The sequence below is a fragment of the Erpetoichthys calabaricus genome, chromosome 11 (genome assembly GCF_900747795.2).
Source record: "Erpetoichthys calabaricus chromosome 11, fErpCal1.3, whole genome shotgun sequence".
In the NCBI taxonomy this organism is placed as follows: Eukaryota; Metazoa; Chordata; class Cladistia; order Polypteriformes; family Polypteridae; genus Erpetoichthys; species Erpetoichthys calabaricus.
In genome coordinates, this window is record NC_041404.2 from 138855463 (window position 1) to 138870803 (window position 15341).

General features: G+C 38.7%; 1 protein-coding gene across 5 annotated transcripts in view; it reads left to right on the top strand.

Moving 5' to 3' along the window:
- LOC114661012 (meiosis regulator and mRNA stability factor 1) overlaps window positions 1-15341 on the top strand; it is a 69905-nt gene that overhangs the window by 39918 nt on the left and 14646 nt on the right. For all 5 annotated transcript variants that reach the window (XM_028814091.2, XM_028814090.2, XM_028814092.2 and 2 more), the window contains 8 exons: window positions 795-914; window positions 2941-3113; window positions 3241-3461; window positions 3599-3741; window positions 4186-4319; window positions 4453-4655; window positions 7436-7663; window positions 7950-8183. In XM_028814091.2, coding sequence (XP_028669924.1) covers window positions 795-914; window positions 2941-3113; window positions 3241-3461; window positions 3599-3741; window positions 4186-4319; window positions 4453-4655; window positions 7436-7663; window positions 7950-8183 — 1456 coding nt within the window. The remainder of the gene's footprint in view (window positions 1-794; window positions 915-2940; window positions 3114-3240; window positions 3462-3598; window positions 3742-4185; window positions 4320-4452; window positions 4656-7435; window positions 7664-7949; window positions 8184-15341) is intronic.

Here is a 15341-nt window from a genome sequence, read left to right on the forward strand (position 1 = left end):
AAGAATATGGAAGTAAACCAAAGATGCCTAATGAACATTTTGTTTTCAGTATTTAATTATTGATTAGCACATACAAATTCAGAAATGTACTGCATTCTATATGTGACAGTCTTGATCTTAAGGGTCTAATAAGGTACATACCGTATATATGCGTGTATAAGTCAGGGCTTGATTTTACTGTATAATTTCCGATATTTTATAATGCTGGTCGTACAAGTCAAATGTGGAAAACTCACGCTATTAGTCCAAGAGATTGATATGCTAACGCACACCTGAGAGAGTAACCAAGGAGCACACTGCCTTTTTGTCTATTTATTGTGCCTACTTGACCACATGGTGATACCCCAACTATTCCGAAGCGACGTTTGCACTGATTTGTGTTTCTTGTATCTCACACCCTCATATAACCTTTATCGTAAGAGCATCCCTTATCTATGATTAGAAGAAAATATGAAGCTGGTTTTAAATTAAAAGTCGTTGAAGTGGCGAAAGAAATTGGCAACTGTGCTGCTATAACAAAATTTGATGCGTCTGAGAAACTGGTGCAAGATTGGAGGGAGCAAGAAGATGTAAAAAATTAAGTTGTATTTTTGAACGGGCGTATAAGATAGGGGTCTTCTTATATGATCTGACTTATACGCAGATATATACGGTAATCACACAATATCCTTAGCACAAAATAGCTGTTGTGATTCTTGGTGGAAGAGTTAGCAAAGCAATGTGTGGTAAATTTTTTAGTATTAAAGTACACATTACTGCTTGGTATCAGTCTAACCTAACTGTTTTTTCCTTAGTGAAAGCGACTTTGATCCTGACTCCTATAAAATCCCCTTTGTGGTTCTTTCCTTGAAAAGTTTTGCTGCACAAGTACACAGCCTTCTTCAAAGTCATGAGGGGACTCTCCCATTGTTGAGGTGAGTTTTACCAGTTGGTGATCGCCTCAGCTTATTTTCGTAAATTTTAATTGGCTGTGTACAGGGAAGATACATGAAAGAGGAAGAGGGCTAAAAGACATAAGGGTAGTGAGAAATGCTCTTTATTTTGACAGCTTCTTTTACTGCAAACTCGACCCCATTTTCGCATTTTGATCTAAAGCACCCCCTTCCTCTGCTTGAACTTTAACAGTACAACATAGAAAAATGATTTCAATTTTAGAACAGTTTTTTGACAGTTTTGAAAAAAATACTGTTTTTAATTTCCAAATACAAGTGATGGAATTAAGTTATTGCCAAATTTTCAGGTATCTCTTTGAAATTTTTAGCTTTTTAGTAAATACCATGTGATGCTTATATTAGTATCTGATAATTATTTTGAGACAATATTAGATTGAGTTGAAATTTTGGTTGTGTGTAGAGTTGATGTCTGGCGAGCACTGACACTACTTAAAGAATTCTAACTAGTGAGAAGCATCCAGTTAGACAATGATTTGTTAATGTTAAATTGATTTCTCTTTCTTTTGGGATTCGTATAAAATGGAGTGTGCCACTCACTATGAAAATCTGTCTATTCTTTTTAATAACTTTTTTATTAGACTGGGGGGCTCCACCCTCTGCTTGCTTCACTCGCCCGCCCCCGGGGTTGGTTAACCGGATATACAATTTAAAGAGATGATTTTCATTTAATGCATTTTTTATTTCTTGATATTTGACAGTAATAAAGCTGTAGTGAATGTGGTGTTCCTCACCAAACCCCTGGGGTGAGCTGCACGCCAGCCACTCTGCGTCTCTGCCCTTCGCGTTGTGAAGAGGTTGGCTAAATACATGCTAAGGAGATCCGGTCGCTCCTCTGAAAACCCCCTCTTAAATGGTAATACATTGGGAAACAAATTTTTTTTTTTTTTTTTAATAACCTCCTCTATGCTCGAGCAGCTGCTGCCGTGCTGCGTGATCAGCATGTAGAGCAGCGCTTCGAACATTTAAAAGCCTGTGCAGCAGCTGTCCTTTCGTCTCACTGCCTTGTCTCGCGGGACATTAAATTGTCTCCGAGAAAATCACATCTCGTCTCCTTCCTAACCTTCCAAGATTTTTTTTTTTATTTAATAGTGTTGATTTCCACAGTATGCATTTGTTGCGCTAAAGTGAAGCGTTAACTATATAAATATAAAATCCTACTAATAACCTACAAAGCTTTAAATAACCTTGCCCCAAACTACATCAGTGACCTACTCCATCACTATGTGCCTGCCCGCCCACTAAGGTCCTCTGATTCTGGCAATCTTGTTGTACCCCACACTAATCTACACTCCATGGGTGACAGGGCCTTCAGCTGTATAGCGCCCAGACTCTGGAATGACCTACCGAAATTAATCAAATCAGCTGACTCCATGAATTCTTTTAAAAAACAACTCAAAACTCATCTGTTCAGGAAGGCTATTAGCTCTACTTGACTTTATTACCCTTCTCTCAGTTTACTTCTCTGTCAAGATGCTAATGTAACCTGTGTGTGTGTGTGTGCGAGACCATCAATTATGTTGTCTGTTTTTTTTCAGAATTCACTGTCTTAATCTTCTTTATTTATTTATCTGGTTTGTACAATGCTATATACTGTATATTCTGCCGTTCTTTATTATATTCTATAAGTGCCTTGAGCATGGGAAAGGTGCTATATAAATAAAATGTATTATTTATTATTATTATTAACTGTGATATCCACCTATCTGCTGAAGTTTATCATAGCACCAGACAGTGGTGGCGTGTTGCATGTTTGTTGAACATGCAAATAAGAAATTCACTGTGATCTGTACATATAACAGTAATATTGCTACTACTATTAATCACTGATTCTTGACAGTTCTCTAGGACTGTGAGAAAATATGATTCATATTCCTGTGCTAAGAGAAATGTTCTAATGTAAAACGAAACCGATTCGTGACAGTTTATTGGGCAGAGTTTGAGGTAAAGGGAGACTACAGCTCTTAACATTGTCCTTAAATGTTTGCAGTTTCCCAGATTGCTATGCTTCAGAGTTTAGTTCTCTAAATCTTGTGGAGGAGGGAGAAGGAGTGTCTTTGGAGCACCTAATTACCTGCATCCCAGGAATCAATATTGTCACTGCTCAGAATGGCATCAAAGTAGTCAAGTGGATACATAACAAACCACCCCCACCAAATTCTGGTAAGGCAAAGCCTGTAGTGAAATGTGAATCGGATTTTATTAAAGACACACCTTAAGTAGATGATTTGAGTGCTTTTACCATGCTTGCCTTCAACACGAGGATAAATCTCTTTCTTTTCTCCTTCAGATGCTTGGATTCACCGCTGTAAAAGCCCCATTGGCAACCCACAATTGATTCAGTTTAGCAGGGAAGTTATTGACATGATGAAAAACCAGCCTAGCTGTGTTATACCCATCAGCAAGTTTATTCCCTTGTACCACTACCACTTTGCCAAGCAGTGCCGAGTTTCTGACTATGGCTACTCAAAGCTGCTGGAGCTCCTTGAAGCTGTTCCCCATGTCTTACAGGTTTGTATTTGCCTGATCTCGTATGTAATGAACTCCGTGATTCATGAATAGATAGGAAACAATGCTTGGATGGTCAAGGATGGTACACATTGCTGTTCACAGCACCCTTAATTCTCATTATTTGTTTCTGACAACAGATCCTGGGGATGGGCTCCAAGCTCATGCTGACTCTAACACACCGTGCCCAAGTGAAGAGGTTTACACAAGATCTACTAAAGCTGCTCAAGTCACAGGCCAGCAAGCATGTTGTGATTCGAGATTTTGTACAAGCCTATCACTGGTGAGCATCTGTCTGTGTTGTGTACACATGTTAGTGCACTGCATTTATTCAGGATGACTCCCTGATTATTCAGATACGCAAACAGTTTTAGGCAATTGGCTTGCAACTGCCCCACATTTCATTATGATCTCCCGACAATGTGCACCTCCATTCTCTAGTTGAATTTTGCTATCAATAAGTATGTAAAATTATAATTGATGATTTGGAACTCTAGTCTGATGGTTACCTTTCCCAGAATTTTACCATTGAAATGGGCTTTGCTGTTCTGTTCAGCTGTATGTCTGCAATTAATTTGTAAATACACCAATTTTTAAAAAAATGCCTGGCTTTGTGTTTTGTTGCTGCATGTACATATACATCAAATGTTCATTATTTGTGGTTTCCAGCATGCCTGGTAGTTTATATTGCTCTTTTTAATCTGGCCGACTTTCAAAACTTTGGCAGGTGCTTCTCCAAAGACTGGAATGTGATCAGTTATGGAGTGTGTGAACTGATGGATTTGCTAACAGAAATTCCAGATACCACAGTGTGTGTGTCTCAGCAGGATGGTGATGTGGTAATATCAATACCCAAGAAAGGTAAGGAAATCAATCAGTTTGCTTTTTTATTTATTTTTTTAAGGTGTAGGCTTTCTTAAAGACTTCTATTTATGTCAGTTTATAAACACAGTGCGGTACAAGACATAAATATAGCCTCACATACTCTCTTTAGAGCGCACCCAGGAGGAGTTGGAGAGGACAAAACATTTTGCCAAAGAGGTGGTCGATCTTTTGAGACACCAGCCACACTTTCGCATGTCCTTCAGCAAGTTCATTCCCTCCTACCACCATCACTTTGGACGCCAGTGTAAACTGACCTATTATGGGTTCAATAAGCTTCTGGAACTTTTTGAGGCAATACCAGATGTGCTGCAGGTACTCTTGGAATCTTTTTTTTTTTTTTTTTTTTGGTTTGTTTACATTTCATTTATGTATGTGTGTGTATATGTGAATGTATATGTATACAGACAATCCTCACTTACTGACAGAGTTCCGTTCCTATGACTAGGTTATTGAGCAAATTGGTTGGTAAGTGAGGAGCCGCTAACTTACGGCTATTTCAAGCATACTGTATGGTAGGCATCTTTCTCGATGATGTCATCAAATTGGTCAAGAAATTTTTCCATCGCCTCTACGTCTGTGCTTGCCGCCTCACCTCTGATACTCTGATTATGCAGGTGGAATCTCCGACAAAACCGTTGAAATGACTTGCCATAAATGTTTCCGTTAATTCTTTGCCTTTATGTGCCTTCAAAGTCTCAAAGATTCTGCGTGCCGTGACTGACCACGGGAGTGAGACCGAGAAAGGGTAATACGAGATGAGATGCTTGACGCTCCTCAGCCGTTTCCATGACGAAAAATTTGCGTGCAGCATACAATACCGACTGCTTGTATGTCCGCACAGTCATTAAACAAGTAGGTCATTAGGTGAGGAATGTCTGTGTGTGTGTATGTATGTGTATGTATGTATGTGTTTTTATATGTATGTATGTATATATAGATATGTATGAATGTGTATATGTATGTATATATTTATGTAATATATATGTACAGTGTGTGTGTGTGTGTATGTATATATATATATATATATATGTGTGTGTGTGTGTGTATATATACGTACTGTATATATACACATAGATACAGTAGATAGATACTTTATTAATCCCAAGGGGAAATTCACATACATATGGTTGAAATAGTTTTTACTGTCAAATGATGCAAAGAGTACGCGACATGTGTTTCGCCCTAATTATGGGCTCATCAGGCGTACACACTCACTGCACCCCCCCCCCCCCCCCACATCGGGGAGTCGAACCTTGGACGTCAATGCTAGTGGCGAAGCATCTTAACGTTGCGCCACGGCATGTGGTTCGTTCATTTGACAGCATGTAGATCGGGGTAATTATATTCATGGCATTCGTAGTCTGAATCACAGTCTGATTGTATGGGTGGTTACCTACCAGGTAACGCTTGTGGTTGGTCAGCAAGTCGGCTAACATCCGCCACGGTGCCCTCTTTCAGTTGCAAGAAGCAGATCATAGAATGGTTGAAATAGTTTTTACTGTCAAATGATGCAAAGAGTATGCGACACGTGTTTTGCCCTCATTCTGGGCTCATCAGGTGTGCGCACTCGCTGCACCCCCCTCTCGGGGAATCGAACCTCGGACGTCAGTGCTACATATATGTATGTGTGTGTGTATATACATATAATATAATATATATATATATATATATATATATAAAATAATATAATATATATAGTGTGCGTATTCTTTTTTGATTAATGTGAGAGAAGCTTGTGTACCTCTGATGTTGTTTCTGTATTGCTACAGTATTCACCTTTCATCCACTGCTAGGATAATTAAGTTTATCAAACAAATATTATCAGTTGTAACTTTTTTATGAGCTGCACTTCAACGTAAAGTCTAATCTTGCTAAACTTGGCTTATATTGTTTTGTGTGTGTGTTTTTTTTTTTCTTCTTCTCTTCAAGGTGGTATTAATTTCATTACATATTTGGAGTAATAGATGCTCCTTAAAGTTACCCTAATCAGTGTTGGAAGGTGAATCTTACAAAAAATAGAAACACGTAGCATTTTGAACTATCCATTTTTAAAAGAATGAAAAAAAAACAAACTTCTTTGTACAGATGGAAAAGCAACTTGTGTGGACTGGTCGACTGATACAGTGCATAAAGCCAAAAAATTACTTCACTACCTAAGCCTTTTGAGACATTTGTCCATTAACATAGAATAACTGCTGTCTTTTTGTTACTTAAATATACATATTTTATAGTTGTATGCATGATAGGAAATTGTTTACCTTTTTCACTTTGCCCATGTCTTATATGTCACCATAATTTACAACACAAAGAAATACAGAACACCTAAATAAACATGACACCATAATCATAAAGAACATCTTCAAGAAATGAGTGTATGGCACTCATGCAATAATTGACTTGTTGATGCTGGATGATGATGAGCACCACTTTTTTTTATTTAACGTGTTACTAGTTACTGATATACATATTTCACTGATGAACGTGGACTTGCTTGAATCATGTAGTACCTTCAAGCAGCTTTGAGATAAAAAGCATGATGACTGGCTACTTCAGACCACTTACTAGAAAAAGAGTATGGGATGTGACTGGACACATGTGATGCACTACAAGAAAAGAAGGAAAGCCTTTTTTAGGTGTAGTGACTGAACTCCTCATACCTGGAAAAGCCTTGTGCAAGAATAGCTTGGGATAAGCAGAGGTGTAGTGGTAATAGGTAGTGGTCAGTACAGAGATGAGAGAAAGCAAAATCAGTCAAGGGTCTTGAACTATAACTAGTGTGAGAAGCTGTACCATTTGCAAATAAATGTAGCTAAAGGAACAAGGAAACTGAGTCACTAGAATAAAGCCTGGAGTCAAAATATATAGAATAAAACATAGCAAGAAATTGCTAGCTACTGGAGTTTTTGAACTCTTGTATCAGGTGGTTGCTTGTATTTGCTTTAAAAAGTCTGTGTTAATTGTATAAAGCAAGTGCACCTCTCATACTGTTACCAAGAAACAGGAGAAAGGCTCCTTGGCCAAAGCTCTGTACTGGCGAGTGGCATGGTGACTTCCCTGTTCAAATGTGTTATGTATTTGTTTCTGGCGATCAGGTTCTCGAATGTGGAGAAGAGAAGATTCTTGCCCTGACTGAGGTGGAAAAGGTGAAAGCTTTAGCCGCCCAGCTCGTAAAGCTGCTTCGCTCACAGAAGGACAACAGTTTGCCTGTAACAGACTTGATCACTGAGTACTGCAAGACCTTTGGCTATGGACTGAGGCTTCAGGATTTTGATGTTAGCTCAGTATCGGCACTACTTCAGAAGCTGTGTCATGTAGTCAAGGTGCGTATCTAAAGCCAGCCACAGGCAATAAACTTAAGTGAAACAGGACTTTCAGCATATTATTTGAATATACAAATCACCTGTCCATTTGGTGTCTCATTATATTTGGGTTATACTTTTTTTTTTTTTTTTTTTTAATAAACTAAAAATTGCAAGTAGATATTAAAGAATTTAACACCCATTTTTTTAAGTTGCTAGTATGTGTCCCCTTGGTCAAGTCATAATTAATGTACTGTGAATTTGCATAGGCCTGTTCTTTTATTATTTATACTTTTTCTCTCTTAAGGTGGTGGACACCCTGGTTGGCAGAGAGGTCCAGTTAATAAACAGAAAGTCTCTGCGCTCTTTGACTACCCAGCTGCTGGTTCTCCTCATGTCCCACACTAGCCCCTCAAGTTCCCTGAGCCTGAACCAGCTGATTGCACAATATGAGTTCACCTATGGAAGTCCCCTCAACCCATGCGAGTATGGCTTTGTTTCTCTGGGTGAGCTTCTAAAAAGCTTGCCCAATCTAGTAGAGGTAAGAGTCCTAAGGAGTGACAGTGTGTCTCCTTGAATGTTAAGCAGCCATTCTGTATCTTGGCCTGGCCTGACATCCCTTTGTATTTGTGGTCGGTCTTTGCGAATAGGAAGGGAAAAAAAGGACTCTGCATCTGTAAATTGTCCAGAGTGTAGTTTCCTTTATTATTCTGCTTTAGAAATTAGTTAATATTTTTCTGAACTAAAAATGAATAGACTCTTATATTCATATTAGAAAAGCATGAAACATATTAGCACAGTGGGGTGTACATGCATTCATTTTTGTTCATTATTTCTAAATGTTGTTGCTGTCATTGTTTATCTGAACGGATCACAGTGATAAAGCACATATTTTAATAAGGCTTGATCTTGTGATATACACACATACTTCAGATATGATATCAGTTTGAAAAGCATTCTGTTTAGGGTTAGTGTGGATTTTTTTTTTTTGGATGCCATGTTTTAGTATTTTATCCCATTCTTATTCTTGTGCCCGTTTTCCATGTATAGTTTACCTGCATGTGATCCTGTAACCACAAAAGTGGGTTTTAAAAAGTAAATGCATGGATAGTTGTTTTCATTCTTATGTAGAAATTTACTTCTGAGGGGAGAAGCACAAGATCATACCTATGGGTCAATTCTGCTTCAGTAGACTGTTAGCATTTGAACTGCTTAATTTTACTCACTTAGTGCTGCACATTTAAGTATCTTTAAATATAATACGCTACCGTGGCTGTTCATTTGTCTGTCCAGGATTTTAAATCACCTGTAGCTCGCAAACAGTTTCACCTATTTACCTGCAATTCGGTACATATATATATATACTACTACATGATGTCTGCTATCCGCTTACGGGGTGACGATTGACCTCCAAGGTTATTCCTGTTTTTATTTTATTGTAGAATCAACTCTCTGTAGCAGCCAGCAGGGTGGTCATGTGACACGTGTACGGGTGCCTTTCTCATCCCTACCACCTTCGCCGTCACTTCCCCCCTATTTCTTCATATCTTAAATCATTCTTGAGGCAGATTGCACACTTAAGTGCCCGCTTAAGTGAAAAATTAAGGAAAACGTACTAAGTAATTGCAACACAAATACTGACTTAATCAGTTTTAACGCGAAAAGATGCCCAACTAAAAAAGCTAAGAAGCGGGCCGCTAGGGTGGAGAAAAGAAGAGCTGCTCAGGAAGCAGCAAGCACATCAGCCTCTGAGCAAACGAATGCTAAATGTACAGAGAAAGAGGAGGAAAACTAGGGATGCTCAGGTCAAGTGGGTTCACTGCACGTTATCGTACAGTGCGCTGTTACTGGTTTGAGTATAATGTGTGTTGAAAAATTGATATTAGTAGAATCCTTTTTGTAATTTCACCAAAAGAAAATTAATATCTTTTTATTACACTCTGGTACATTTTACCTCATCAGCTGATATGTTATGCTGACTGATTTGTCAGCATTTAATATAAACTGTAATAAGTTTAATTATGAAAGCTATTAGGATTTATATGCCTCTCTACCATAGCTGTTAATGGAGGTTGTTACTGAGTGTGGACTATCTACTGTAATTTGTAAAACATTTTTTACATGTTCAGACATACGTGGCAGATGTTGGCTGCATTGTGATCTATTTAAGCAATGGAGTCAGGTGTCTGTATTCTGAAACTCTTTTTTTTTCTCTTCTTAAATGTCTGTTGTAATAAACTGCCTGATGATGAGCTAAATGCCGTATCCCTCAGTAACCTCAGTATCTCTTACTGAGAGTTCAGATTTCATTTTCCTGTGTGAACAAACAACCCAGGGTTGCTTAACGTCATTATGTGAGTGCGAAATTGTGGCCTAGAAGTGGCCAACATTGAATACCTTTTATGTTAACAAAGTTGTTGTTGGTGATTGTGTGTAATGGTGGTGGTGGGGGGGGGGTCTGATTTCTGAGGACTAGGGAAGCATGAACAATTACACTTGTAGTCCAAAGGAAAGTGATTTCTGAATCTTTACATATACCACTGACTGTCAAATAACAAGCAGTTTACTGTGCTTAAAGTTGCAGTTCTTTTGCATGCACTAGACTAGAACTTTCTTACAGCATACTTTTTTTTATTATTTTTTAAATCTAAACAGACCAAAGTTCTCAGTTCTGTGGTCTACCCCAGTTTCATCTGATTTAGATTACTGAAACCAATATGGCACGATATACAACTTAACGGGGTTGGTGGCAGGATTGGCACCCCAGCATGATGCACAAGAATGAAAATCTTGCATCCTGTTTATTATGGAGTGTTAAGGAGATGTTGCATTACGTTTTTACTCTGGTAGGAGAATGTTAATAAAGCTTCAAGGGTTTCATGTGCAGTGCTGTACTTGGTAACCATTAGAAAGCCATAAGTGAGTTATCCAGAATTTTGCATCTAGTTCCAGTGATGAGCCACTTTGTCATAGAAGGGCTTACAATAGGAGTTAATCCCCTTCAATAAAAAACTTCTATACTACTTATGTACATGGTGTACACATTATTAATGGTTATTGTGTGGCTATTTTATTAGAGACAATGATGGCATTCTTCATTCCAGCATATGTGTTTCCTTAACTGAAGGACCCCTTGCTTTTGCCCTTTCTTACAATGCATAAAGACTGCAAGTGTAAACATTTCATTATTGCAAACACACATTTTACAAGTCCCAATTTCAGTGCAGGAAGCAAACTTCGTCCTAATGCTTTCCATGTTTTTTTATTTTTAAAGAGGCAGAAATCTGTCAGCCTCAGTGGGGTCTCTTGTATTAAACTGACTTTGACCTGTCATATGCATATAAAACTAGCTTGAAGTACCCAGTGCTGCCCGGGAGGAAAATAAAGTTTTGGTTTTTTTTTTTTTAATTGTTTGAGAAAAATATACCATATATACTCACATATGATTCGGGTCTTGAAACCCGAAAAATCGATCATAAAATCAGACCCTAACTTATACACCTGTTCAAAAATGCGACACTTAATTTTATATATATATATATATATATATATATATATATATATATATATATATATATATATATATATACACGTTCTTGCCTCCTCCAATCTCACACCAGTTTCTCAGACGCATTGAGTTGTTCATATTTTCTTCTAATCATAGATAAGGGATGCTCTTACGATAGTTATATGAAGGGTGTGAGATACAAAAAACACAAATCGGTGCATACGTTGCTTTGGAATAGTTTGGGTATTACCGTGTGGTCACGTAGGCACAATATAGAAAGAGAGAGAGAGGTTAGGAGCACACGCTGATACAGTGCATTGCTGCACCCACAAAGAAAAAAAAGGTGTGCGTGCTCCATGGTGACTCTCTCAGGTGGGTGTTAGCATATCATAATCTCTTGGACCAATAGCTTGAGTTTTCCACATTCAACTTGTGCAACCGACATTATAAAATACCAGAAATTATAAGGTAAAATCCAGTCCCGACTTATCCGCAGGTATATACAGTAATAACAACAAAAACACAACTTTAAAAATAAAAACAAAATAACAAACAATGAAGACTCACTAATGTGCTTGTCTAATGGTCTTGTTTGTGTGTTATCATCCAGTTGACACTCGGAACTGGCCGACTCTGGTTAATTTCAGAAGCAACAGGGGCACGGTGGTGCTCAAACATAATGCTGGCAGTCACCCCCAGTTCGCCCTCTGGTGGTCGTTCCGAGTGTCAGCTGGATGATAACATGTATACAAGACTGCAAGATCACCCCCACCCTCCCCAGAAGGGGGGGGGGGGGGGGGGGTTAGGGTTGATTTCACCCTTCAGTATTTTTAGTCGACCAATGAGAAATGTGTACCAAGTTTCATGAAAATCGCTCCAGCCGTTCCAAAGTGATGCTGGAACATACAGTCATATGAAAAAGTTTGGGAACCCCTCTTAATTCTTTGGATTTTTGTTTATCATTGGCTGAGCTTTCAAAGTAGCAACTTCTTTCTAATATATGACATGCCTTATGGAAACAGTAGTATTTCAGCAGTGACATTAAGTTTATTGGATTAACAGAAAATATGCAATATGCATCATAACAAAATTAGACTGGTGCATAAATTTGTGCACCCCAACAGAGATATGACATCAATACTTAGTTGGGCCTCCTTTTGCAAATATAACAGCCTCTAGACACTGTCCTCCTATAGCCTTTGATGAGTGTCTGGATTCTGGATGGAGGTATTTCTGACCATTCTTCCATACAAAATCTCCCCAGTTCAGTTCAATTTGATGGCTGCCGAGCATGGACAGTCTGCTTCAAATCATCCCATAGATTTTCGATGATATTCAAGTCAGGGGATTGTGACGGCCATTCCAGAACATTGTATTTCTCCCTCTGCATGAATGCCTTTTGTAGATTTCGAACTGTGTTTTGGGTCATTGTCTTGTTGCAATATCCAATCCCTGCGTAACTTCAACTTTGTGACTGATGCTTGAACATTATCCTGAAGAATTTGTTGATATTGGGTTGAATTCATCTGACCCTCGACTTTAACAAGGGCCCCAGTCCCTGAACTAGCCACACAGCATGATGGAACCTCTACCAAAGTTAACAGTAGGTAGCAGGTATTTTTCTTTGAATGCGATGTTCTTCTTCCTCCATGCAAAGCGCATTTTGTTATGACCAAATAACTCCAGTTTTGTCTCATCAGTCCAAAGCACTTTGTTCCAAAATGAATCTGACTTGTCTAAATGAGCATTTGCATACAACAAGCGACTCTGTTTGTGGTGTGAGTACAGAAAGGGCTTCTTTCTCATCACCCTGCCATACAGATGTTCTTTGGGCAAATTGCTCTGAATTGTAGAACGATGTACAGATACACCATCTGCAGCAGGATGTTCTTGCAGGTCTGTGGAGGTGATCTGTGGGTTGTCTGTCACCATTCTCACAATCCTGCGCATATGCCGCTCCTGGATTTTTCTTGGCTTGCCAGACCTGCTGGGTTTAACAGCAACTGTGCCTGTGGCCTTCCATTTCCTGATTCCATTCCTTACAGTTGAAACTGACAGTTTAAACCTCTGAGATGGCTTTTTGGAGCCTTCCCCTAAACCAGGGGTCTGCAACCTTCACTATCAAAAGAGCCATTTTGCTCCCTCTTCCTCCAAAGAAAAATAGTCTGGAGCCGCAAAACATAACACAGCTTATAAACTTTTAAAAGTTTTAATCTTTTTTTTAGATTTTACATGTTACAACCACGGAATACAACAAACAGAAGTGCAGTGTGCATGTGTAGGCCTACTTTGAAATAAATTTAACTGAACTCTGCAGGCCTATTTGAGTCCTTCCTATACCTGTATAAAATTAAAATAAAAACTAGCCCACTTTAATATAAATAAAACATTTAGCTGTAGCTTAGCAGCTTTAAAAAAGTAAACATAAAATTCCATTTCAGTGTGCTCTCATCCTCTTCAGGTTTCCCTCTCAGCCAGCAATCAACTGAAGCACCTGAACATACAAAAAAACCTACATCTGCTCCGGGTCTGAAATGAATGTGTTTTTTTTTTTTTTTTTAAATATTAGCCTATTAAATGCTATTGTTCTCACCTGTTTAATGTGACTTCTGTTTCTGAAGTTCGCTGCAGATCATCTCTAGCACTTTGAGCTACTTTTTGTATGAAAATGTGCTATATAAATAAATGTTGTTGTTGTTCTATGTCGGGGCTATACGATGTGACTTTGACCTTCACACAGGACTGCAGGCTCATGTGTGAGGTGGGAGAGATATTTGGACTTTATGAAGTTCATTCTTGAGAAAACTTGCTCACATAAGTATGTTGAGCCAAAGATGGACAGGACTCCAAATGCATATTTTTTCATGTTCATATATGTTTCGGGAATGGCACTCCATGTATTGAAAACAAGTTTGTCGGGTTTGGGGAGGTTTTCAATATCAGTCCATTTGTGCTCTTTAGCGAGAGTAGCCTTCTGACAGGCGACGTCTTCAAGATCCGCTGTCGGGCATTTGAACTTGGACACCCATAAATCTTTATCCGCTATGCGGCCAGTTCAATTTCTAGATCGGGCTTACTTACTCCTGTGAATGCGGATGTGTTCAGCAGGGATGGGTCGATGTCCAGGGAAGGAGAGAGTGTTTTTTTTCTTTCTGAACTCACTGAATCTTTCTCTAAATGCAGCTTGCATTGCAATAATTGTACGGTGGAAATAATCACAATTTATGTGAATGTTCACTGCTTTGAACTCTCTCAGGGAGGGGAAGTGATAGAGTGTACCTTTCTGTACATCTCTGGCAAACACTGTCATCATGCGCTCAAATACCAAAACATTTAAAGTCAGAGAATAGATGCTCTGATATTTTTATGAACGATTCTTTCATGTATTCTCCGTCTGTGAACGGCTTACCCCTCCTTACGATCTCTTGAACTGCCACAAAACTAGCAGCTGTAGTTGATTGTGGAGAAGTGATCCATTTTTTGAAAGTATGTTTGCTCTGTTCAGTTTTCCGTTGCAGTTCCGAAATTGCTCTCTTTCGCTCATCTTCACTTGGGTATTTTTCAGTGAATGCTGAGTGCTTGTTTCGAAAATGTCTTTCAACGTTACATTTTTTGTTGTTCGATAATTTATCGCCACATATTAAGCACACCGGTAAGCCAGCGTCGTTGGCGGTGAAGGCAAATGCTTCTGTCCACGAAGAATTAAACTCTCTGTTCTCTTCTGGGATTTTTCATTTTTGGGATTTATTCATGGTTAGTGCAGGGGTCGCACACTCCAGAAGCCACCTGCAGGTAAAGGCGAGGGCTGTAGACGTAGATGTGACGCATATTTTAGTTGACAAATTATAAATAAAAATAAAAATTAGATGTTAAAGTGTATAACAGTAGTAGTAGTAAATAAACATATATATTACATATATTATATACAAATTAAATTAAGAAATTGCCGTTATTCATTTTCATGTTTTTTTTTTTTTTTTTTTCAAGGCCAAAAGGAGCCATTACAAGGAGGCTGAAGAGCCGCATGCGGCTCCAGAGCCGCGGGTTGCCGACCCCTGCCCTAAACCATGAGACTGAACAATCTTTGTTTTCAGATCTTTTGAGAGTTGCTTTGAGGATCCCAAGCTGTCACTCTTCAGAGGAGAGTCAAAGGGAAGCACAACTTGCAATTGACCACCTTAAATACCTTTT